The sequence below is a fragment of the Schistocerca piceifrons genome, chromosome 4 (assembly GCF_021461385.2).
Source record: "Schistocerca piceifrons isolate TAMUIC-IGC-003096 chromosome 4, iqSchPice1.1, whole genome shotgun sequence".
In the NCBI taxonomy this organism is placed as follows: Eukaryota; Metazoa; Arthropoda; class Insecta; order Orthoptera; family Acrididae; genus Schistocerca; species Schistocerca piceifrons.
This window is the reverse complement of record NC_060141.1, coordinates 56,546,521-56,574,286: the sequence shown is the minus strand read 5'-3', so window position 1 is coordinate 56,574,286 and position 27,766 is coordinate 56,546,521. Positions and strand designations below refer to the sequence as shown.

Genomic DNA, 27,766 nt, shown 5'->3' with positions numbered 1-27,766 from the left:
TACGTGTCACCTATCAGAGGCGTATCTAGACGTATCAGGGGTCCCAGATCATCCAACTGCACACGCCCCACACCGTTACAGAGCCTCCACCAGCTTGAACAGTCATCTGCTGACATGCAGTGTCCATGGATTCATGAGGTTGTCTCCATACCCGTACACGTCCATCCGCTCGATACAATTTGAAATCAGATTCGCCCGATCAGGCAACATGTTTCCAGTCAACACCCTAGTGTCATGTTGACGGGCCCAGACGAGGCGTAAAGCTTTGTGTCGTGCAGCCATCAAGGGTAGACGAGTGGGCTTTCGGCTCCGAAAGCCCATATAGATGATGTTTCGTTGAATGGTTCGTACACTGATACTGATGGCCCAGCATTGAAATCTGCAGCAGTTTGTGGAAGGATTGCACTTCCGTCACGTTGAACGATTCTCCTCAGTCGTCGTTGGTCCCATTCTTGCTGGACCTTTTCCGGCCGCAGCGATGTCGGAGATTCGATGTTTTACCGGATTCCTGACGTTCTGGTAAACTCGTGAAACGGTCGTACGGCAAAATCCCCACTTCATCGCTACCTCAGAGATGCTGTGTCCCATCGCTCGTGCGCCGACTATAACACCACGCTCACACACACTTAAATCTTGATAACCTGCCATTGTAGCAGAAGCAACCGATCTAACAACTGCGCTAGATACTTGTCTTATACAGGCATTGGCGACCGCAGCGCCGCATTCTGTCTGTTTACAAATCTCTGTATTTCAATACGCATGCCTATACCAGTTTCTTCGGCGCTTCAGTGTATATATTACGAAGAGTGATTGTCCTATAACAGTCCTATGGGGTACATCTGAAGTTACTTTCACGTCTTAAGACATCTGTCAGTTGAGAATGACATGTGTTCCACCTGTCTTCAGTCCGAACTGCGCACACAATTTCTGCAAAACATGTGGTTTCTTCGGGCTTCATTGTGAAGCATTGGTTGCACAGACACTTTGCTTTTGGGTACGGTGTTTTAGGGTCATATTTCGGGTATTCTTAGAGAGGTGCAGTTATACTGTCGATTTTTTCATCACTCCAATTGTTTCCCTCTTTAGGATTCGACTCAATGTGATGCTATCAATTTCCGAATCCGCTTTGGACAGGGACGGGAGGACAACGCCGAGGGCGCGAGCCCCGAGAAGTCCCCGTCGTCGGACGCGTCGCCGCCGTCCGGCTTCCTGCTGAACGGCACGGAGACGCCGCTGCTTAGGCCACGGCCCGCGTCTGCCGCAGCGACGCCTCACGCCGAGCAGGGGGGCGCCAGGACGGCAGCAGCAGCTGCGGGCGGCCAGGGCGCTGCGAACCGCCGCACGCTGCCGCCGCACGCAGAGTCCGGCCGCAAGATCTCGCACCCCGGCGCCGCGCGGCCCGCCGTCTGCTACGACAACTACGGGTACGTCACGTCACGTTGCAATGCACTTTTTTTTTTTTTTTTATTATACATGCTCACGGATCCAAGGTTTGATTCTAGGGGAAGTGTCACAGTTACTGTCTCTGTGCCCATCCCACACACAACTCCCCCCCCCCCCCCCCCCCGCAAGGGAAAAACCCACTTTTAACATGCCACAGATGCCTACAATTATAAGTATGATGGTAATAAAATATATTAAAAATTAATACAATAGTAAAAATAATTTGCTTACATCGATTCAGCAATTGTACAAGAAGTTGCAGTACACAGAAATACACCTAATATTGCAAGAGTTCATGAAAAAAAATTGTTGCAGGTACATGGTAAACAACAAGATTAGATTAGATTAGTACTTGTTCCATAGATCATGAATACGACACTTCGTAATCATGTGGAACGTGTCAGGTTAATAAAAGGTGTCTATACAAGATATTACATTAGACAAAATATTACACGACACTCAGTAATTTAAATTTTTTTTGTGGGCGTTGGGAAATCACTCACTTACTATATCCAAAAATTCATCTAATGAGTAGAAGGAGTTGCCATTTAGAAATTCTTTTAATTACCTTTTAAATGCTATATGGCTATTTGTCAGACTTTTGATGCTATTAGGTAAGTGACCAAAGACTTTTGTGGCAGCATAATTTACCCCCTTCTGAGCCAAAGATTTAACCTTGAGTCGTGAAGATCACCCTTTCTCCTAGTGTGGTAGCCATGTACACTGCCATTACTTTTGAATTCGTTCAGATTGTTAATAACAAATTTCATAAGTGAATATATATATTGTGAGGCCACAGTGAAGATTTCTAGCTCTTTAAATAAGTATCTGCAGGATGATCTTGGATGAGCTCCAGCAATTATTCTGATTACACACTCTTGTGCAATGAACAGTCTTTTACTCAATGATGAGTTACCCCAGAATATGATGCCATACGAAAGCAGAGAATGAAAATAGGCGTGGTAAGCTAATTTACTCAAATGTATATCACCAAAATTTGCAATGACCCTAATAGCATAAGTAGCTGAACTCAAACGTTTCAGCAGATCAAAATTAAACTTTTCACTCGAGGGAAGACTTGAACCAAGAACCTCTCGTTCCGCAGTTGCTCGCGCTAACCACGGGACCAACGTAATGGATGGTACAGTATGTGAAAGACAAACACTCAAACTTTTTCTTACGGTATTATAAATATTCTGTGTGTCCGCTGTTCATCACATATTTAATTGCCAGTCCACCTGCCCACACATGACCCAGCACATAGAGACTGGCGGTAAGAACAGCTGCTACCATGTGGTGTCACAAGTTTTTGAGGTTCTGTAGTAAAAGTGGAATGTGAACAGCAAGCTTCGTGTAACACCATAAGGAAAAGCATTGTGAGCCAACAAGTCTTCTGACTGTAGTGTCCACTGGAGTAGTGCCAAGTCAGAGGATACAAGGTGGCCCACGTGGTTGGTGACGTCCCATTCAGTTAATCTCATCGAAAATTGTGGTAATGTGGAAGAGGTGCCATTTTCTTGTAACATAAACTATCTGTCGTCAGTTCTGTCACGTGCCGTGAGCCGCATTGCAACTTGTTGAGAAAGGCGATACTGTCGACAGTCCCCTGAGTGAAGGTGGTCTTTCGGTATGCTTGTACCACTTCACTGTGCTGTTGTAAACTGGTGGTCTCTTGTGAAACTTGCCACAGAAAGCTCTTTTCCACACACACACACACACACACACACACACACACACACACACACTACTTTCTGTGTCTGGATCACTGCTGTTTTCAGCAACTATAGTCAATGGTGCCCCTGTTGGTGGTTTTCCAAACTAAATTGCTGGCATCATGTTTAAAAATAACTTGGAGTGTGTGTCTTACCCATACTGTATAATTTGTTAAGTTACACGTATCCCTTTATGTACACCGATTCTTTTTTTATTTTTATTTATTTATTTTTTTTTTTATATGGAAAATGTTTCACGGACATTGTAATTACCGTGTATAGCATTTGAGAAGCATACATCCAGAACTTTGAGATGTACATGTCTCAAGCGAGTGATTTAACAACTGTAATAGTTTTTCATCATTGACACAATATAAAATTCACGTTTAAACTTGCCATTATCAGTATTTCCCAAAGCACAGCAATTGTAAATACATGTCATCAGTCTATGGCTAACAGAGTGTGTAAATTTGGGGCAAGTTGTCTCGTTCAGTTACTTCTACCGTTTCCCTTTGTCTCCTCTAACTGAACGTCCTCTGATTTGCCACTTCTACCTGTGGTGGACATTAAGAACCATGTCAGAATTATTGTCAACGGCAGGTGTGGTCAGTCCGTGAATGTGTCTCTTGACCTGCTAGAATGTTAGCAGTCTGGCCACAAATCCATACATGTGGGTTGCTTCTCATGCAAGTAACTGAAAAGTTTTCTGTGTTATACTTAGCTCGCAACTTCTATAATTCCCTGCCATTTTTGGCACTCCTTGACTGAGATAATCCTGCTAAATATCGATGAAAACAACCAGCAACAAACGGTTTTGATAGTACTTTCATAGTCTAGAAATAAACTTTAAATATTGGTTATTACTTCTTGAAGCTATGTATAACTTTTGCTTATTAAGCTTCACACCTGCTCATGTTAATGGGTCTTCTGTAATTTTTTTTTTGTCTCTTCAATTTTTCGTATTGACTGGCATAATTAAATTTGAGCAAACATTTTTTTTAGGTTGTTTCAGGTGTAATTCAGGTTTAGCATTCAACTAGAGCAGTAGTTCCCAACCTTTCTGAAAACATTACACCTTCTCCCCATTCCCATCACCATCAACATTAGCATCTAGCTGAACTTTATTTCTAAAATGAATAATTTTCCGTTTATCTGTGTTCTATTAAATCACAAACTAATGATTCAATGAGACAATTGGTACTCCTTATTTACAACAGTCTTTTAATAAAAACTGTTTTTTTTTTAATATATATAAAATGAAGCAGTTCTCAGTGCATTGTGAGTGCTACCTGCAACTTCTCTTCTGAAAAGAAAGCTAATCATCTTTATCGAGGCTAGACATTTGTTAAGATAAACTTTCTCTGCACCACACCTCTCCTTAGTGACCTGCAGACTCATTTCAAACCAACCAAGTGAAAATGTGTGCACTATACTTACTGTTTACACTTGATTGCTGGACTCCTTAACACTCATTTCACAAGGTATTACATTTGCCACGGTGTCTCATACATTAATGCTAGTATTTGAAATAAAAAAGTGTAATTATTGATAACTTGGGTACTTAAGATTATAACCTTCTGAAACATTGATCTTACAAAAATAATTTAGTTTTGTGACACACACAGTTAAACCCTTTCATTTTTTACCCAACAGAAAATTTAATTTAAGCCCCCCAGGGAGTAATTCCCCTAAGGCTGAGAACCACTGAACAAGACTGATGTGGGAAAAAGAACTGAACCCGAACTGTCTTTGTCTCCCCAGTATGACATGCAAAAGTCCATGCGTGCCAACAGGACAGCAGCATTTGTAACACTATAACAGCAAGTTGTGCTGTGTTAAATCTGGGATTAGTAGAATACCAGAGAATCATTTCTAGAAATGTGTAAGGAATTAAGTCTGTACAACAGACTACGGGAGGGAGCATGTGGTCTCTCTTGCTACCCGTTGTGGACACCTTTACCTGAACCGTAGCATTTATATCTCGTGCCATATTTGTTCTGTTCAACAACATTATTGTCCATCATGTATAGCAGCCATTTCCTAAAATGGCACACACATTGGGTTGTTACTATTATTCTTTCACAGTATGCATAACAGCCCACATAACTTTTAAAGCTGTTTACTATACGCACCTTAGTGATCTAGGACCCAATCAGTTGCTGGGAGAAAGGTATGGAGAATACCACTCGAGTAGATTAGAACTTGCATCACCATTACCAACTCTTGTGTAAGCTTCGTTTCTGTTGCGTAACTGAGCGAATCGGTCCATTGGTAAGACACGACTATATTTGGGAGAAGTAAAGTACAGGTACTAATCTGATCATGCAGATTAACTCGCACACTTCTCTCAACATGTGGTCTGTGGGACAGATTACATGACTGTGTAAATTACTTGGAAACTTTTATTGTTGGATCTGGATTAATTGCCTGCACTGATACACATCCAGTCAGTGTAAATAATGGTCACTAGCCTCACTTTTGCCCACAAGACAGGGTTAAACTTCTCCCGACTCCAAAGCCAGTGCTGAAAGCTCTGTAACTATGTAACTGCTCTCAGAAAGATATCCTAGCTGGAGTGGACTGGAATGCGTAGAATGCTAACAGTTCGTGTACACCTGCAACTGGTTTCTAACAACACTGGTAACCTCCACTAGAGTGAAACAGTATACATTTCAGCTTTAATGGACCAAAAACACGTAAAAATAGATCACTCAAAATTTCCATTGAAGGAATTCATTTGCTTCAATTAAGCGTTGCCAAGTCCACTTCATTCAGAGTTAATTTTCTGTTGGGCAGAAGCAAATCATAATGGTCTCTACTATTTTTTAATCTTATTCTAAAAATACTTAGTTGTCCCGAGACAAACACCCACCTTGAATATTGCTGATCAACACAGGAGATGAATTGTATAGTATGTCAGCTTCTTAGCCAGTTTTCTACCATGTGTTTGTTACTGGACAGAACTGTCATTGGTTTCTTCCCCTTTTTTAATGTTTTAATTGTGTTAACATCAGATTTTCTCTTGCAGCTCATTGCCACATAGCGTTGGTGCTCACAGTAAGTCACAGAGCTTACCGGCAAACTCTTCGATCAAGAGCTACGATTCAGTTGTCTTTGACGCACTGAGAGTACCACCCGAGGACTTCGCAAGCCAGTTGACACTGCTTGATCTGCAGGCCTTCCGCAGTATTCAGCCTGAAGAGCTAACGAGCTGTGCATGGAACAAACGCTCTAAACTCACTGTGGCACCGAATGTCGTGGCCTTCACGAGACGTTTTAATCATGTATGTGACCCATTTCGAAATTATTTCATGTCTAATAACATTGTGATTTTCTATCTTTAGAAAAGCTTGTTAGATGCATTATAGTTTTGGTGTTGTGCATCTCGCACGGAAATTGGTAACATCATTTCTGTTGACTAAAATATTGACAAATTTAAACAGACTCCATGCTACAGATGTCAATGTCTTAGTTACAAAAAATTATTTTCCTGAAAGGCTGACAAATTTATTTCGAAGTTGCTAGTAGAGTAAAGATTATGTGGGGGGGGGGGAGGGGGGGGGTGGAACCTGACAGTGGTTGCACAACAGTAATGTGTTGCCATTGTTAATGTCTTTAGAAAAGTAATTCTCTTCTGCTTAGGGGATAGTGAAAAAGGTAGAAAAATTCTAATTTGAACTGAACTTGAATATTAGGTCAAGTAAGACTTAATTTATTCCTCTTATCCCCATCCACAATGATTGTAGTTTAGCAAAACCTATATTTAAGTTTCGATTACTTACTAATTTTGTTTGTTACTTTAATGCATACGGTTGTGCAAATTCAGTCAGTGATCTGCCCCTATTATTTTGTTGAATTATTGTCGTGCTTATGAAAGTTGCCAGTTACAGTTCAGTCATAAAAAGGTAAGAGTAATTTGAGAAACAATTCCTTATTTTGCTTCTTTGTTTGCTATCCCTTTTGCAGTAGTGGGGCCCATAAAGTAATCTAATGACACCACTTATGAATGTGTTGCTTTTGTAAAGCATATAATACTCAGTTGAACAATGTTATACAGTGATCAAAACACAAGGCTCTTATTCAAGAGAGGTTGGGTACTTGACCAGTGTTTCTTATTAGATATCGTGCTGAATCTAAACCTCTTCAGATCATTTTCTGAAAGGTTCCCTCCTAAAGGCTGCAATGTTTGTTAGTTGTACTAATGGTTTATCTCTGATGACTTTGATTTAGGTCAGATGACAAACTTTAAGCCATCTTCTCACTGATTTTGCAGTTGGCGTTATGGTTTAGATGGTGGTATGAGTATGGAAGTTTCCTCATGTAATGTTAATTAGGTTGTCTTATCTGTCAGGAAATAGGGATTTACTGTGCTTATTTATTTGTTTTGGCTTCTGCATGTCACAATGATTTTATGATTAAATAGATGGTTTTCATATTTTGATATAATGGTTCTATTTTTGCACGATGTATATTTTTCTCATACACAAAAAATAAACTTTTGTTTTATTGCCCATAGAATTTGCTGTTGTCATGAATCTACAAGTTGTTTAAGAAAGATATGTTAATAACCTTTTTTATTTTATTTCAGGTCAGTTTTTGGACTGTACAAGAAGTTTTAAATGGCACTACACCAAAGCAAAGAGCAGAGGTTCTTGCTCATTTTATTAGGATAGCAAAGAAACTATATGATCTTAACAATTTACACTCACTATTTGCAATCATATCATCCCTGCAGAGTGCATCACTTTACAGGTCAGTGGGAGAAAGTTATCACAGTAGTTTTTCTTTATTTTGTTGCAAATGATTATGAAAACATGATCAAGCTTTTCTAATTCCAATAATGTTTGTTTTAATGATTGTTTTTATAACGTTTTGATACTCTGTTCTTTGACCCCATATGCAGAAACAGTATGTTAATGGAAATTTTGTTACTTGACTTCCAAAAAATAGTACGTAAATGCTAACATTATAGTTAGGCATTGAGCAGCAGGAAAGCATAAAAATAAGGTTAAACTAATTGCTGTGCTTTCAGAAAATGCTGTTCCTTGAAGTTAACAGAAGATCAGATGCATGTGCATCTACTGCTCAGAATTTCAGCTGTATGGCAATAGTTACCTTTAGTCCTTAATATTGTCTCGATTCTGGCCAGGACTCTCCACTATCGTGTTAATGTTGCACATCATTTATAGCCTTTGTATTTGGTAGATGCTTTTTATTTATGCGATGTTGTTGTCTACATTGCAGGTTAACCAAGACTTGGTCATGTTTGTCAAAGAAAGAACGACAGACATTTGATCGTCTTGCAGAGGTGTTTTCAGATAAAAATAATTGGAGCAACCTAAGGGAACACATGGAAAGTCTTAAACTGCCTTGTGTACCGTACTTAGGTAAGTTAACTTTCAACTTTAGTGTACTTTCAGGATCTGTTTGCATTTGCATTTTTAGCCACTCAAAATATAGAAAAATAGCTATTTGCCAAGATGGGGCGGAGACACTCGAAGGAAAAAGTGTATACTATCTAGCTTCTGATACAAGGATGTGCTGAAAATGAGGGCAAAAAATGGGTGGATGTTTTATCAACATTCAGGAACTAAGAAAGGTAATCATCTACATCAAAAAAACTTTTGTGAAGGAAATTGGCAGTAAAAGAATACTGACAGATAAAATTCATAAAACAAGAGGAGGATGTGAAATAGTGGTAGACAGATGCGACAACATTCTTCGTGGGGAGAAAGTTGATACTACAAAGAAATGATCCATCTGAAAAGTTAAGCACACTTCTAAGCTTCATTCATGATAAAAACTTGCTGTGAGGTCAGTAATGAGTTTGATGTCAGCAGGGTTCTTGTGTATAATAGCCAAGGAAAGTAGCAACAAAATATATAAATTAACTTTTACCCAACTGCTGATCACATCATAGTAATTGCCTTGGAAGTAAATTTTTGACCATTAAGTGGTTTAGAAGGGGAAGTGGGGAAATAAACTTTGTCATTAAAATCTGTGGCTTCTGCAATAAACTTAACCAGATGATCAGAAACTTCGAGGACATAATCGCATTACTTGACATGCAACTACTAGCTAAGAAATAGAAATTTTACTTTGTTAAAATTAACTGAAGAAATATAAATATAATGAAGCTATGTAACCCTGCTAAGTGTGCCTTAGACTGGCTGATAGTCCAAATGTATGTATAAGGAAGTATTCATTCCTGGAAGGCCAACCACATAAGCAGGGTACACCACCTCCAGTTACTAGCGAAGTCCTGTCTAAACCCAAAGTTACATGTACACAGTTGGGAGTAGGGTATTGGAGAAACTTTATCCAGTACTGGTTGCAGGAAGTCAGGTCCTTGTGTTCATAGCAAGCATCCTCAGAGAAAACACAATCAGAATCCATGGTGAATTAACCCATTCCCAAGGAATCCAGGGAATGAATGGAATATTGCAGGGAGATACTAAAAGCTGCACTATATTAAAGTATTCACACATGACGTGATCCAAAGGTTACATTCAGAAGTAGTAAGAAATTCGGCTGAATGCTGATGAAATGATCCTACTATCAGAAAGAAGAGAGCCCTGCAAGAAGCCATTAACAAAATGGAAGAATGGTCCAAGGAAAACAACTTTGTCATAAATAGGGATAAAATAAAAACAATGAAATTCAGGAAAGGATGATGCCTGGCAAACGGTGACAAATTCACCTGTGGAGAACAAAAACTTGAAATAATCATAAATTACAAATGCCTAGGAATAACACTGCTGGTGACAGGCCTTACCTTTTCAAGTGAACTGAAGACACAGTACTAAGAATGATGACTGCAACATGTGAAATACAGAAACTAAGTCTGATATCCATAAGAATAGCCCTGATACTATTCTAAATAAAGTTTGTGGCCATTGCATTGTACAACATACGGCTTATGTGGAAACACTACGCATACGCAAATCTCGAATGGCTAGAGGGAGTCAAGTCAGCCTACCTGAAATGTGCTATGTGTATCAAAATAAATGCAAAACAGAATAACTTACATCTTGGCAGGCACATCCTTCTACATTGAAGATGCCATGTTGTAGACGATATCAACCCCACAAAGCACAAACTCGTGGAAAATAGGCAGTAAAAAGCAAGAGATAGGGATAATGGATCCCTCAACACTCCAGCAATGACAAATGATAAATGGAAAGAAGTTGACATTAGGGTACACCACTAGATATGCATAATAAAGAATATCACAGCCACTCCAACAGTTGCCAGTGCAGCATTTGTGGAGTGATCTTACTATGCATATCACATACAGTAAAGGAAGAACACCACTGATGATAAGTTTAGTTAACTAATTCATATCCTGTACACAATGTGTTTAATAAAACCTTAATTAAAATAGCCCAAAAGTGTTATTGAATGGGTGCTTGTAAGTCTGGGATTTTAATACCACATATTAAGATCAGTTCAACATTTCAGATTTGTTTGTTTTATGACAACGTTAACAGTTAATGTTTATTACCAGAGCACTTACGTGTAGTAAATAGTTCCACTTTAGTTGTATTCTGTTTATTTAGACTAAACACCTGTTTGTGTAATATAAACAGGAAATAGCCTTGATAGATCCAGTAGGAATCTAGTGTTCGTAATTCTACTACTCAGTAGACACCAGAAATACTTTATTTGTAATAGTTACGCAATCTTCTGGTATTGTTCACATGCACTTGGCAAATACTTACATGCTTTAATTTAATATCTGATTTTTCTAGTGCTCTGTGTACTGTCATAAATGTAGTACTGTAAGTATAGTGTCCTATATTTGTTACAGGATTGTTTTTGACTGACCTTACATATATTGACATGGCACATCCTCACTCTGGGGGCATGGAATCTGAGCAACGCCGTCTTAAGATGAACAATATACTTAGAGTGATATCAAATTATCAGCAGTCTGACTATTCCACTCTTGTGCATCTACCTCATATACAGACTTATTTACGTTCTGTCAGGTACATTGAAGAGCTCCAGAAGTTTGTTGAGGATGATCAGTACAAGTAAGTATTTCGCACAATAGTGGTGACATTTTTCACATTTGGTCTTTTCAGGTCATTTACAATACATGTCCTAGGAAAGGTTTACAGAATGTTTGCAAAATTTTCTGGGTGACATCAAAGAAAAACCAATATCATATAAGAGACTATGAATTATTAAATCTGAACTGTTGTTGAATGGGCAAATAGGAGTTATTTTTTGTTTATATTCCACTCAGAATTCTACAGTATCATGTTTAAAAAATATTTTGATTTAATAAACTGAAATATTTCCACATTTTTATGGCATTGCGTTGTAACTGCTGTTTTTGATGTCAATTAAATAACCAAAGAAAAGATCAACTTTCCTAAATAAGTTACAACAATGAGACAGTTAAGGTTGAAATAAGACTTCCCACAAGGAAAAAAGTTCTTTCTTTTTAGTTAAACTTTCACTTGACGCATTCAGAATTCATTAGTGTGGCCATTATATCTCCTGATAATTTCCATTTGAGCAGCAAGTTATGTAAATGTCCTCATGTGAAAGGATAAATTAAAAAGTGTTAATCCTGATAAATTGTTACGTAATGCCTAATACCATCCAACACAGTCTGCTCTTAGCAAACTTTAGAAATCAAACTGCTGCAAGCATTTCTTTTATGTTATGTTCTAAAGAGAGCATAGAATCTGTCTTGAATATAATTTTTGTCGGTTGTGTTGACACTTTTGGTGAACTGTTAATTGCAGGTTGTCCCTAAAATTAGAGCCTCCATCTCCTGCTCCAAGTTCATCCAGCTCCAAAGAATCAGTTTCTGATGCAGTGGCTTCACTTAGCCTCTCACCTGCTAAAGGATTGTCATCAGGCTCCTTGAGGCTTGCAGCTGGATCAAAATTTGTGCCCACTCATCGCAAATGTCGAAGTCTTGGCACCAAGTGAGTAAGAGTACTACTTTTGCATGAAACATTGATTTAAAAATTGTGAACATCACATTCACGTATGCAATGAATGTGTTGCTTAATTTATTTCCAGAAAAGAAATTGAGTAGGTACTGTTAGTTCATTGATTGAAAGTGGGGAAAGTTGTTAGGGAAGGCAAAAATGTAGGCTGTCGGACAGTTGGATTTGCTTTATGGGAGCCTTTCTGTATCCATGTACACAAGTATTAGGGTATTACTGGGATTAGGTTGCTAATACACATTACACAGTCATTGATATTTGGCAGGGAAAGAGACCAGTAGTGTTTCTTCTGTTAGCAATAGATAACCCCCTACTTCAGCTATATCATGACTAATGATGGCACTTCTCTTTGACACTGATCTGGTGATCTTTTGTAGAGTCACAAAGGTTCTTTTGTTCCAATTAAACATCTCTGGCTTGTACTTCTGTGTACGATCTATGGTGTATAGCTTCATATATATCAATTTATGTCCACATTGACAGTTAAACATTTTCATCAAGCTAGTTCAAGTTACAGAAAATAGCATCTGGACAGTTTGGAAGGGAGTGCAAGAATGGTTACAGCATGTTGAAGTTGTTAAGTGACCTATGAGGTATGCATGAATGGCATTGCTGATAAGAGCATTGAAATCCACAGAGAAATGCAGGAGAACAGTATCTGAATAACCTGCTGCAAAGTAAATATTCCAGCTTTCTCTGTACTCTGTTATTCATCCGTATCCACATTGTCTCCTTAACCAGTAATGCCCCCCTAGCATCTATATTATAAATGCATGCATGTTTACACACAGTGAGATTAAAAATACAAAGTAATATCTGTACAATTTTGTTTATTTTAGTTTTTTCTAATTGTGTTTCGTAGTATTACTTTAAAGGACATTTGTGTTACTTCTATAAATCAACTAATTCGTCTCTTAAAACACACACAGACACAGACACATACACACACACACACACACACACACACACACACACACACACCTACCTTCCCCCCTCTCCCCCCTTCCCCCCTCTCTCCCCTTTCCCCCCTCTCTCCCCTTTCCCCCCTCTCTCCCCTTTCCCCCCTCTCTCCCCTTTCCCCCCTCTCTCCCCTTTCCCCCCTCTCTCCGTGTGTGTGTGTGTGTGTGTGTGTGTGTGTGTGTGTGTGTGTGTGAAGAAAAAAATCACTGAAAAATAGTGCTGTGTATGTTTCTATCACAGTTCCAATGGCCAGGTTTACAGATGATACCATCAATATAAATGAGAGTAAAAACACTTAGAAGAAGAAGAAGAAGAAGAAGAAGAAGAAGTGGGATCATAACAAAATTATGTTGAAGTAAAACAAACCAAGGTGAACAGTACTGAATATTGGCAATATATTCATGTATTAGCTAACACTGAAGCACACAGTCCAGTCCCATTAATGGGACCACCACATACATTCGACATCAATGTGTGGTAACCATGTTCAGAGGGTAGGTGGCAGCACTATCAGTGGAGATTGTATGAGAGGACATGAACAATGGTGCAGTCATTGTCGTAATGCAGAAATGGAGTGATTCAAAAGGGCATATTCACTAGCTTTAAGGCCAAAAGTGGGAAGGATTTCCGAAATGGCTAAGTTTGTAAAGTGTTCACCTACTGCCGTGGTTAAAGTATATTGTGCATGGCAAAATGGCACTATCCAAAACAGGTGTCAAGGAAACTGTGGTGCACCACGGGCCACAGGTCACAGCTGGTCACATTAATGTGACAAGGTGGTACATATCAGTTGGATATCCAGTAACTTGACATGGAAAGATAGAAAGATAGACACATTCCAAATAATAATCGAAATAAGCATGGCTACATGTAGTCTACCATGACAAAAAACAGTTATTAATGTGACACGTCAGGTTTTTTGTTATTTCCTTCGTAGGGGAAAAGTGGAAAAATAGAGCTAATTGGTATTTATTCACTCTTATTTATTAACTTAATGACTAGTACTGAGATGTTAATTTGAACTTAGTATTAGCAATGTGTTCTTATTCCCTCTCTAATAGCAAGTTAGAAATATAATTTCAATATATCACACAGTCAAATGACTGAAAAAAGGGAACAGTTAGGCCCTAAATTTTGTGTACCCAATCTAAATGTTTGTCATGTGCTTAATCAACTTAATTTTTGGCTTGTATTTATTTTCATAAACATTTTTTGAATCTCCTTAAACTCATCTTTACAGTGTGACTTGCATATGTGTGATGCATGATATGCATTCTCTCCTTTTTATTTACACATTTCTAGAGGTGGCTTTACAGTCTGATTTATTCACTCATATGCTTCATAGGACAAGACTTTCTTTTAGTTCTAAGAGAGAGGTGTTTGAAAATTAAGAATCTTGTGTCTAGTTGTCATTTGAATAACTTTCCTTAGTAACAATTGTGCTATACTTAAATGCAGTTCCTCTTGAGTGAAGGTGTGTCATCTGTTCACCAGATTCCGTAGCACAAGCCTTCCTCGTAACTTCCACAAACAGCAACATCAGCTGACAGGCTGGGTTCCTAGTGGGTGAGTTTTTGCTCGGCCCATCTTGTCTGTGTCACATTTCATACTGCACATCTCTTTGCCCACATTTATGCCTCGTACATTTGTTTGCTTATGCATGATACTGTGTAACAGAAATGTCATTGCATCATAGATTGCTTACGATACAGCTCAGTAAATATGAGTAGGTAATTTTTTCATGCTTTTTACATTCTGTGGCCATTCCTAGTGACTCATTCTGTACCAGGCCATACCTAGTGACTCATTATGTGCTATATTGTGTGTATTCTCTCTTTATCACTCTTTCAGGAAACTGGAAACAAAAGGATTTTTTTTCCCTTTTAAGTCAACTCTCGATCCCTGCCTCTGCTGTCAAAAGATAACGGTCAGAGGAATCTGTATACAGCCAGTAGCAGGGTATTTTCATATTGTCTTAAAATGTGACCATTGTCATTGTCCTTCTGGCTTAGTGAAAATAAAATAATATATTGTTTTTAATCATGACAAATAATTACTGTTTCATTCCCATACAGTCATGGAAATATTTTGAATGATAGCTATTTTATAACTAAGCACCTCTCACACATTGCTATTACCATAACAATTGTAGATGTTGTTAGTTGTTTTCATTCCTCATAATCCACCCATTGACAGTTTCTCATTTAATCAAATATGGTGGCTTCTATGTCCACAGCCATTTGAATTCATTTTTGTTGCCATTTTTATGAGTCTGCTTTTGTTGTTTTCATCATTGTTGGTGTTTGTTTTCTGCATGGTGCATGCTTGTGTGCATGGGAAGTTGTAGCAGTCATGAATTGTTTAGAATAATTCTTTAATGTATTCCTAATCTGCACATTTATGATGGATGTTCGTTAATCTTTCTGGGCATGATATATTAATGGTGTGCTTCTGTGTGTCCTGTTAAGCTGTTGTTTCAGTTTTATGCACAATATACGATCAATATGGACAGCACATTTGTGTCGGGGTCACATGGAGTGGAAAAGCTTAAATGGTTCCAGGAGCATTTAAACTCTGTGCATGTAATGTAAAATTCATGATGGATCTTGGAAAAAAAAATACCTTTCTTGAGATGTTTGTTAAGACTCAATGGATCCCTGGGTCAAGCTGTATGTGGAAAACTTCGGCATAACTGACCTCTGTGTCCACTTCTCGAGCCATCACCACCTGTCACAAAAAAATTTGGTGCCAGAGACTATAGGCCATAGAGTTTGAACACTTTTAGCCAGAGCACGCATTGCCAAAGAATTACAAAAATTATGTGTAAATGTTCTGAAGAATGGGTAGTAAGATCATCAGATTGATTGTGTGATACAGTAAAAATTAATAATGCGTAAGAAAAAGTTTGAGGCTTGTACTGAGGAAGAGAAGCTAAAACTCACTTATATACCTTATGCTGGCCGAATATCCAGAAAAATTGGTAGACTTCTACAGAAGCATGGCATCCAGTGTATTCTACTCCATTCAACTAACACAAAAAGCATTCTTGATAATAATAAAGATGCTCTTGGTCAATAGAGACCGTGTGCATATCACATTCCATGTGAATGTGTCCTGTTTTATATGGGGGCAGATTGTCAGACCAGTGGAAGGAAGATACAAGAAACATCGGCGACACACTCGACTAAAACAATGAAACAAGTCGGCTGGTACGGAGCACTGCCTGAAATATGATCATGATATGAAATATGATGAGACTAGTATTGTGGCACAAATGCTGTTTCTGGGACAATGTAATTCAGAAGACAACGAAAATGATGATGTCAGAAAACCTAGTAAACGGGGACAAAAGTTACAAATTTAAATAAAACTTGGGGGCTCAGAATTCAATTTATTAAAATCTCACCATCTGTTGTTGCATCCACCAGAGCTGGAAAACACTGAGAGAATTTGTGTTTTTGTATTACAGTGGATGAAGTCTGGATGTTCCTGGAACCCTTAAAGCTTTTCTGTTGCATGTGACCACAACACAAATATGTTGGCCACATACTAATCATGTATTGTGCATAAAATTGAAATAAGAGAGCATTAAAGGATGTATCGGCCATTGCAAATAGAAATTGGCTCTAAATAGTGGCAAGAGACAAACAATAGTTCACTGTAAAGTTGGAGCCCAGGCAGTGAGTACACCTAACAGCAAAACTTGCAACACCTGAAAAAAATGCCTGTGTCGGTCCACAAAATACTGTGGGTGAAGTGAAAACAACAACTCAGCAGAACACCCGAAAATGCACCATTAATGATTTAGTAATATTTTAACTTTGAAAGTTACATAAAGTGACTGCATCAGTTTTTATTGTTCCTTCTGAGTAAAGGCGAAATAGAACACAACACAATAATTTGCCTAAGAAATATCTACAAACTGAGTAGGGGACTACATCATTCTGTAATGGACACCTAGTACAGCCATAATGATTTTGTATCATTAATGAAAGACACTGTATGCAGGGATAACGGTTAGTGATATACTTGTTGGAACTGCAGGAAGAGTTGGAATAATGTTTGTCGAAACATGTAATTACATACAATGGAAGGTTTTTCCTGACATAAGTAGTCATTTAAAACAGAATCTAAGAAGTGCTATAACACTATTGTTTGGTTGTTTCAGCATCTTCAACAAACAGTCACATGGGATACCATTCAGTGAAGATGAGGACATAGCACTGAAATCAAGAAATCTCCTTGACGATTCTGTCATTGAGGAACAGCTTCAACAACAGCAGCAGCAGCAACAGCAACAGCAGCAACAGTCACCTAAAGGCAATGGCTGCCACAAGGAGGTAGACTTGGAAGATGAAGAAGGTCAAACATTACTGCATAGATGTGGGTGAGTGACACCAGAATTAATAAATATTGACATCTTAAAAGTAAAATCAGTTTCTGTGCCACACCTGAGTCTGGAGTGGATTGTAAGTTTAGAAGATAATGTGGTATTTGTTAAAACTGAGTTTTAGCAAACATAATTTCCACAGTTAAATTCCGTGAGTGCAAAAAATGAAAAACAAAAACAGAGTTACTTATGCAAATGTTAAGGCATTAAAAAAATTCGTTGGTTACTGGGACTTTCACAGGAAAGCACTGTTTACTGTCATAATCAAAAACAAAACTTCTCAGTAAAGTAAGTCTTCATGAAATTACTTATTTCTTAAAAACTAAAAATTGAGAGTGGAGCTAAAATGCCCAGTTCCTGACAGTGGAATTAAGTGACTTACTAATGAAACAATAATGGTATGCATCCAAGACTTTGTTAAACATTATTGAGATCATGGTAGTGTAGTACTGTCTACTTCCCAGAAATCAAAGCCGGAGAGTTGCAAGAAGTCTGACACACCTCATACACTATCTGTTCATTTCTTTGCACCTGGTAGACAACCTCATTGATATAGAATATAGTTAGTACTCACTTTTTATTTTTCCTTGTGATAGATATTTAGAGCTTGTTTTAGTAGTACAAGTACAGTGCCATGCTAATAATGTCATAATGAATCATTGGTTTATTCAAAGCAAGTACTTTATCATATTGTGCCAAATGCAGAGAAAGTCTCTTTCAAGTGGGTGAAACTGAGTAGATATTTTATACTGAAGATTTCTGTATTGATAGAAACACAATTTACAAGTTTTGAAAGTTAATGATCCATGAAACAGATTAAGCAATTAAAACAGATTTTACTGTAATTAATGTTTAATATCTATGAAGATGATTTTGAATATTAAGTTACATGGACTGTCGTGGACAAAATTATACACTGATACTGATAATGTAGCAATGATATTCATTATTTGATAACAAACAATTTCTTCATTTGTTTGAACATTTAGTGTTGCTTAGCAGTTAACTTTCTTGAAAAGTTCATGAAAGTTCTTCAATTTCAGGTCTATAGTGTCAACAGATTCTGATGAGTTCTGCCAGGAAGCTGGATCTCATTATACAATACAAGGTTGCCTCAGGCGAAAAACTGTGTTAAAGGATGGTCGGAAGCCAGCTGTCTCATCGTGGCAGCGTTACTGGGTTCAGTTGTGGTCTAACTCCCTCGTGTATTACCCGCCTAAATCATTTAAAGGGTAAGAATGTGCTATTATTGTATTAAACTAAATCACCCTTGGTACTAGAATTCCTTTAAGTAATGGTGCTTCAATGTTGGTCTGGGATTGTACAAGTTGTTAGATAGTTGGCACCATTGATGCATTTGAGGGATTCAGTCACTTGGGGGAGAATGTGTGGCTAATGGTATTCTTGCCTTATATTAATATTCCATTCGTTCAGTTTAAGGAGCCTACATAAAGAAAAGCAAACTGAATAAAAGTAAATATAATTATGATGTAATTGGACAAATAAAAAATCTACTCACAAAGTGTTAGCAGGAGAGCAAACTTTTGGAGCCAGTGTCTCCTTCTTCCAGAAGGCCAGAAGGGAAAGGAAAATGGGTGAAGGAAAAGGACTGGTGAAACTTATGAAATCGGGATAGTTTGGAAAAGTTGTCCAGAACTCCAGGTCAGGGGTTCTGAGCGACTTTTCTGAACTCCCCATTTTCTAAACCACTCCAGTCCTTTTCCTATACAACTCTTCATCTACCTTCAACCTTTGTCAGGAGGAGGAGCCACTGGCTCCACAAGCTTGCGGATTTAAATAACTTTATATGTGTGTTCTCCTGCTGCCACTTGGCAAGTAGATTATCTATCCAATTACATTATTTGATATGAATATAATAGAGGGAAACATTCCACGTGGGAAAAATATATCTAAAAACAAAGATGATGTAACTTACCAAACGAAAGTGTTGGCATGTTGATAGACAAACACACACACACACACACACACACACACACACACACACACACACAAAATTCAAGCTTTCGCAACCAATGGTTGCTTCATCAGGAAAGAGGGAAGGAGAGGGAAAGACGAAAGGATGTGGGTTTTAAGGAGAGGGTAAGGAGTCATTCCAATCCCGGGAGCGGAAAGACTTACCTTAGGGAGAAAAAATGGACAGGTATACACTCGCGGCCCCCCCCCCCCCCCCCCACACACACACACACACACACACACACACATCCATCCGCACATATGCAGACACAAGCAGACATTTGTAAATACCCCAGGTCATTATTTACATTATATTTTCAAAAATTGATAATTTTTGTCAGTAAATTTAACTAATATGCTGCATGTCAGAATACGCAAAATAAGAACATTAAAATAGATTCAAAAATATTAGTTTTATTAATCACTTCACTGTTATTCTGGAAATACAGAAAACTAATAATTATGTGTCAATATCAAAAACTGGGGTCTTATTACTTTAGTACTTGTTGAACAAGCATGTCACTATTACACACAAAATATACAGCATATGAAAGAAAGTGAAAGGACGTGAAGGGTTGACACCAAAAGAGAACACAAAAGGAGCAGTAATTTATTTGTTTTACCCCCCCTCCCCCCCCCCCCCCCCCCCAAAAAAAAAAAAGGCAGAATATGTAAAGTCACATTTAATAAATACTTAAAAACATTGTATCTGCTTTGTTCAGAGATTCTTAACTGCCCATTCATAGATAACCAGGACAAACTGAAGATAGCTTGACCTAGTCTGGAAATGATAACTATATCACAGTCTGAATACAGTCAGTCTATATAAATATGCAGACTGGCCAGTGACGAAATATTTCCTAATTTCCATGAATTAGTTTTTGAGCCTTTTCAGACTACCCTTCATAAGAGACATTCAAAAGTTACATTTTCAGCCAATGGAAACTCCAGGTAGGAATGCCAACAATGTAGGAAAAGATAGATTGCTACTTACTGTAAAGAAGACATGTTAAGTTGCAGACAGCCACAATTAACACACACAAAGCATCCAGCAACAGCCTTTATCAACAAAAGGGAAACACACACCATTCATACACACAAGTAAGCTGGCTGAGAGCTTTGTGTAGGTGTCATTTAATTGTTGCCGATCTGCAATTTAATGTGTCTTATTTATGGTAAATAGCAATCTGTCTTTTCCTACACTGTAGAAGTTACCTTTTCATGTTTGTAGCATGATGCTAGGTGCTAGAGGTTTCTCCTCTGTAACAGAAGGTTATATGGGAAGTTGTCAAAAAATGAATTTATTTACTTACTGCAGCAGTATTGGAAGTGTGGGTTGTAAGTAAGAACATTTGAATATCAAGTAGGAAACACTTCTAATGTTTTGCAAAATTATATTTCTTTGGTCATGAACTGCCTTTCAGCTTTCTAGGACATTGAGGTAAGAAGGGAAAAGCTGGTGTTAGAGACCAGATATAATTTTCAGGAGATTAGGAAGTGTTTCTTGTTTAAAATTATCATGTTCTGCCAAGCACTTCGAGAAAATTTAGTTACTATTATAAAGACGTTCGTTTTTTATGTAACTTCTGCATTGCCTTATCTAAAGATAAGACTCAAACAACTCAAAAACTAATTAATGGAAATAAACAAATATTTCATAATAGGTTGGTGCAGTTATCTGTATTTATATTCAGTTAATGTACAATCACGGTGTTCTACAATATCCGTAATGGATAAAAGAAACAGTATCTTAGCTTTCTTTTGATGGGTTGCAAATCCTCACCTCTCACTAGTAGCTGGTGTGAAGTATTAAGAAATGCAACGTAATTTATGCTCTGTTAATACAATGTACCAATAAATGAATTGCAGTTCAGAGCTAAATCAAACCGAAATCTGCACTCAATTTTAATGATATGTGTGGCATAGATAACTTTACATTTATTTAAAAAACTCTTGTAACATGGTAGCAAATCCTGTTAATTAAGATGTCAGCAGCAAGTTCGTGTAATTCTCCTGTGTATCCTGTTTTGTTTGTGCTCACAAATGCATAAGATCTTTAACTTTCATACTAGCTTCATAATTCATTTGTAAATTCCCATTTTTTTTTTTTACAGAAGTGAGAGATCAGACTTCAAAGGAGAACCTTGTAAAATTGGTATCTGTTGATGGCGTGGTCAGTTGTGCTGGGTGACAATCCATTCCAACAAGATGTTTTTCAGCTCACAGACCATGAAAAAAGGTGAGTTGCATGTGAATATTTAAGAATTACTTAAAAGTAAAAATTATGTTTCTCACTTTTTATAATCCTTGTTTGTGTTGACAAATAGTATATAAAAATGTTAAATACACAAACAGGTGAGTGGCCATTACATACCCTCAGTAGGTGCAACTTCAGTTCATGAAACTAACAGTATTCCTACATTTTCAACTAAAGTTCTTTCTTCAGGGGAGAAGAAAGATGGGGATCTGTTGTTTATCTTTGTGTACTTATGTTGGGTGGTGTGTGGAGTTGTGCATTCTGTAAATATCTACAGCCCAGCCCATCTGTTCCAATGTGAATTTCACAAATTTTTAATGATATTTTCCTTTCATGCAATTTGAAATTGTGTATTTTTTCTTTTCCAATCTTGTCCAATTACAATTTTATGTTAATTCTTCCATTTTCCCTGTTTACATTCTCTTTCCACCATTTTCCATTGGGTAAAGTTTTTTATTTATAAGATCATATTGTCGAGAGCACAATATGTACACCTGCTTTTGATATTTTTGTTTGTCATTATTTGGCATAAAATGGACACAGTTAAAAGGTTGTAGAGACTGTTGAGGAATGAGACATTTTGGGAATGACATTTATATACTGCAAATAAGTAACAATTCATTTAATATTGCACAAAAAAACGCTATGATCCTGATCTTCAGTGTATTCTTATTGTTGTGTTTCAGGGAATGTATATAAGTTCAAAGCTGGCAGCCGCTCTGCTGCCCAGCAGTGGTCTCGCCATCTACATCAGGCAGCCCAAGGAACCAAGGAAAAGCCCTTACCTGCCAACCTGATGTCATTTGAATAGATACAAACACATTATTTTGCTGTCCACTACTGTGTGATGCTGTGTTACCAGTGCATGTGAATTTAAATGTTATGAAGTGACTGGTTTGAATGTTAATGGATAATCCTAATGGAAATGTACTTGTCATCACAGAACCATCTGAACTGAGATGGAGGCAACTCAATCAAAAATGCGTGACACAAAATAGTAATTAATATGAACATTATTGTACATTTTCTTTTGTACACAAATTTTACATTATGTAACAAGATGATGTAGAAACTCTGACATGCAGTATCGTATTTAAATGGTCAAGTTTGGGTAAAATTGTGTTTTAAAAAACCATAGTAGAGGCCTATGACATGACAGAGATTTGTGTAACAGGCTTAAATGAGCACAGTGAAGATTGCGGTTTGATGTGCTGTACTGTTAGAGAAATTGCCCAGTGTTAAAATGTTGGCAGATAAATTCAGGAATCTCCATGCAGTCTTTACAAAAGTAGGATAGAACATAATCATATCTCATGAAAAAAGTGTAAAAATATTGTGCAATCATAAATTGAAGTAAGATAAAAAATCTAGTTCTCACTTGCCTTGTATGTATATAGAAGGTGTTATGTGAAAAAGAGCCCAGGAGTCATCTCTTTGGTGGTACTTTTTTATGAAAATTTTGAATCTGTTAGGTTTGTGTGTGTGTGTGTGTTGTGTGTGTGTGTGTGTGTGTGTTGTGTGTGTGTGTGTGTGTGAGATTTCAATAAATGCACCTACACTACCAATAATTGTATATGTTATCTCTGCTGGCCTGTAGAGAAGTGCTTAGTTTAGTAAACCTTCTGTGAATAGTAATACATTTCATAAATCTGTGGCAAATGCAATTGTTTGAAGGGTGCTTTGCTATTGAGCCTTGTGTGTGAATGATGATGCAAATAAATATTCTGTGTATAGAAACCAATATATTTGACATCTGCACAGCTGATACATGTTATCCTCGTACATAATACTCACTGCTTGTAAACAATAATTTGACAAGTGTCTGATTACTGTTGGGATCAATTTTTTTATTAATTTTTTTTATATGTTGTATTTAATATACTATAGCTCTGAGACTGATTTTTTATGAAAAGTTGTAGTTTTTCTTAGAAATGCCAGGAACAAGTTTATAACTTAGTAATGGCCTATACTCAGTGACTATCTCTGTGTGTGGTGTTTGATGGAGACATATCTGAAATGAAATGATGCTTATTGTCAATCTCAGGTAATAATTACTCTTAATGTTTCGATTTTTGAAGAGAATAATCTGAGATTTGTTATGAAGTTTTGTTTTAAAGCATATATTCTTGTTAAACTATTCAGAGCTTGAAACATTGTGTTATTAAGCATTGAGGATAGTTTCTGCAGTTTAAATAAGTGTACCAGATGTGTCAGTTGTTTTTGTGCCTTCAGATGTGATTGATTTAGCTAGATTTGTGGTGCCTCTGTTAAATGCCTAAAATTTTACAATTATTTTATTAAAACACAAATTTGAACAAATAGTTACTCTGTATATTCAGCTCTTTAATGTTATGTTCTTTTTATACTGTATATTTACAATTTTAAACTTGTCGTAGATATGGTACTTTAGTTTTGTCAATGGCTGTGAATCCTCGCAAAAGACTTAGTGTCATTATTTTATATTACTTGTTGGTAGTATATCCAGTTTTGATGTAATTTGTAGTGCTTTGCCCTTATTATACAGCTGCAGTTACATTATTGCCAGAAGTTTGAGGCAGCGTATTTCGTACTGTAAATTTGACGTTTGAATATTAAAAATTTTCTAAGAATATTAAAATTTGTGTTTTATAATGGTACTACAAACTATAAGCAGGAAACAAAAACATAAGGCGAGCCAACTATTCACCTGGCACTCAAATCAAGCATCTGTGTGTGTGTGTGTGTGTGTGTGTGTGTGTGTGTGTGTGTGTGTAGTGGGGAGGGGGGGGGGGGGGGGGGGGGGGGGGGAGGGGGGGGTTGGGGCGCGCGCGCACGTCCGTCCGTCGTCCCCACCAGTCTCTCATGAATTGTCTGCAGCTCATGGTCCTGCTATAGTGTTATCGCTTCCGGCGCACGGGGTCCGGGTTTGATTCCCAGCGGGGTTGGGGATTTTCTCTGCCTCGTGATGGCTGGGTATTGTGTGTTCTTCATCATCATTGACTCGCAAGTCACCAAAGTGTGTGTCAACTAAGAAGGACTTGCAATACGGCATGGGGCCTCCCGGCCAACAATGCCATAACGATCATTACATTTTTTTTTTTTTAATTTCTCGTGAATTTATGATGAGGCAACTCTGTGGTGATGTGCCTACAAGATAAACATTTCACTCTCCTTTTTTGAATTGCAGCTAATACAGAGATCATTCTGTGCCCTCACCATAACAATGAAACAGTAGGATAAATGTTATCGAAACTGTGGGCAGTGATTCAAACTTATAAGTAAACTAATAAAACTTTGGAAATGAATCTCATCCATCATTAAGTGCTTTGCCACATATACTTTGTCTGTCTTAAATAATGGTCTTTGGCATCAAACTGAGAAGCCATCATTTTGAAGATGATGTGTGACAGTTCTTTACTACGAACCTGTAGGGTGCCATTTGCACCATTGTCACACATTTCATAGATGGAAATATCTCAAAATAATAATAAATTTTTTTGTCATGGTCTTAATCAAATGCTTACCTCAAGTTAATAATTACATGTAATGGAAAGACTGACGCTATAATAACCAATTATGAAAAAGATAGATCGCTACCTCACTGTAAAAATGACAAGTCCACTACTACCATATCTGTTACCAATACGTGGAAGTATTAATGCATTAGCACATCTCAATACGCACCTCCTGTCTTGTTTGTCGAGACATGTATCATCAGTTTCATGTCACTAGAGCTGTGAAGTTGCATTTGTCATGGTCTGTATTTAAAATGTTTGCTAAAAAGGAAATAGGTGTGTCTGTTCAGGGGGAAAGAAGCATGTATGATGTTGGTATTTCAATAGAAACGAACAAAGAATTTTTGGACTGCTATGAGAAAGATGATGTTGAAGTTTAGCATACTTTGGGACTTACTGAATTCACTGTGAGAACTGTACGTGATAATGTGGAATCAATTTGAAAAACTGCTCACTGTTCAACTGCCTTCAAGTGTGACTACAGTCACCAAATCTTGCCCACAGGCAATAGGAAGAATAGAAAAAAAAGAAAATGCTAAAACCTGTAGGATTGAGCTCCACAACCAACATCATATGCCTCTCTCTGGAACTGCTATTGAAAGGTAAAGGCAAGAACTTGTATGCAGATTTAATGAGAGAGGACATCAATCCAGCATCTTTCTGGTCAGCTTAGGTTGGTTTGATTGCTTCAAGTATCATTTTGGCTTTCATAACATTAAAATGGCAGGAGAGGCAGCTGTGACATCTGAAGTTGAAGCTGAGAAATTTAGTGTGTTTAAAGAAAATGAGGCAGAAAAAGGCTACACTGCAAGTAGGTCTTCAGTCTTGATAGACTGGACGTGTTTTGGAAAGGGATTTAAGTCTGCCAAGGACCAAGGCACTCTTTTCAGAAGAAATCCTACAGACGATTGCAAATTTTAAACCCCTAATGATGTACCACTCTCAAAATCCTTGGACTGTGACAAGAGGAGGTGGGAAGTTCATGATATATGGAATAATGATGTTAGTGTGTTGTTGTGTGCTTCAGTATTAAATTTTTACGGGTATAAATTGTGCATTAAAATGTGATTCAGAAAGATAATTGTTATTTTTTGGGAAAAATACTTAGAAGCTGCAGTTTTAACTGTAATATGTGAGTAATCGAGAACTTATCCCCATATTTTATGTATAAAATGGCTCGATTTACACAAATTCGCTATGCACAGTCAATCTGTGGAAAGCAACTATCACATATAATGACATTTTTACACACACACACACACACACACACACACACACACACACACACACACACACACACACACACAAACAAACAAACTCTACATCAGTATTTACTTATTTGCAGGCTAATAATTATAGCTATTAGGCATGGCATAGTTTGTTTTTAGGCTGGTTAGGATCTCCAAGTACATGTGGCACGAGCAAGCCATTAATGCTTATTTTCCCCTGGTCAGCTGGGAAAGTGTCGGAATGTGGACACATTGATGCAAAACCGTTAGTCTAGTCTGTACTGATAATGATAGTACACTTAATGATGCAGCTGATAACATCCAGAAAACTTCAGTAGTAAATTACGTACAGTATGTGTGTTTTGCTTGCGGATAAATGCTGCTAGTGGAACACAGAAAAGGCTACGCATTCGGGAGGATGACGGTTCAACCCACGTTTGGCCATCCTGATTTAGGTTTTCCATGATTTCACTAAATCGCTCCAGGCAAATGCCGGGATGGTTCCTTCAAAAGGGCACGGCAGACTTCCTTCCCCTTCCTTCCTTAATCCGATGCAACCGATGACCTCGCTGTTTGGTATCTTCACCCAAACAACCCAACCACCCCACAGAAAAGGCTAATACGTTCCTGTTTAAAAGACGAGTGAAAAGTGGGGTGTGCTAGTAACCTCATTTTACCTTCTTCAGCACATTTTAAAAAATTTCCAAAAATTTTGGCATGCTGGCATGCTTTTTTCCGAGCCCCCAGATTATAGTGGAGCGGCGTACTGGGCAGCTGCTGCAGTACTGCTTCATGCCCAGGTATAGTGAAGCCAGGCAGCGGTGTGGCAGCAGGGAGTCTCGCTTGACTGCATGAACAGCAGACACATAAGCTGGCCAATCTGCAAACTTTCTCAAACAATTTTAAAGAAATTATGTGGTACAAAAATTTGACTCTCGCGCATCTCTCGGCTTTACTCATTAGCTTCATAATGGGCTTTTTATTATTTTGTTAATCATTATACTTGTTGTGAGATTTCAAAATTAAGTAAGCTACTGCAAAAAATGAAAAATAGAGGTTGCTATGAATTTGTGTTTGGTGCATGTTAGGCCATATGTTGCTGTGTAACAAATGTAGTTAATGTTCTGAACTATTCTTTAAACTTTGAATGGGATCTATAACTTGCTCCACTGCTGAGAAAATGGATCGTATATAGTGCACTCCGTACCGCAAACATGGCCAGACAATAAAGCGAAACTGAAATATTATTGACACCCTAGTATCTCACAAACAGTTTAAGATATCAAAAGAAGATTTTGGCACATGAAATGCAACGAGGAGGAGAGTTGGTTGCCATAT

The 27,766-nt window shown here is 37.7% G+C and overlaps 1 protein-coding gene across 1 annotated transcript in view; it reads left to right on the top strand.

Moving 5' to 3' along the window:
- LOC124794708 (ras-specific guanine nucleotide-releasing factor RalGPS2-like) overlaps positions 1–24,281 on the top strand; it is a 186,148-nt gene extending 161,867 nt beyond the window's left edge. Inside the window, 12 exon segments of the mRNA XM_047258283.1 lie at positions 1,135–1,424; positions 6,184–6,439; positions 7,744–7,907; positions 8,400–8,542; positions 10,966–11,191; positions 11,915–12,100; positions 14,579–14,650; positions 17,253–17,471; positions 18,518–18,706; positions 21,563–21,602; positions 21,605–21,684; positions 22,390–24,281. Coding sequence (XP_047114239.1) covers positions 1,135–1,424; positions 6,184–6,439; positions 7,744–7,907; positions 8,400–8,542; positions 10,966–11,191; positions 11,915–12,100; positions 14,579–14,650; positions 17,253–17,471; positions 18,518–18,706; positions 21,563–21,602; positions 21,605–21,684; positions 22,390–22,516 — 1,992 coding nt within the window. The 3' untranslated portion in view covers positions 22,517–24,281.
- Positions 24,282–27,766: the final 3,485 nt, after the last annotated feature.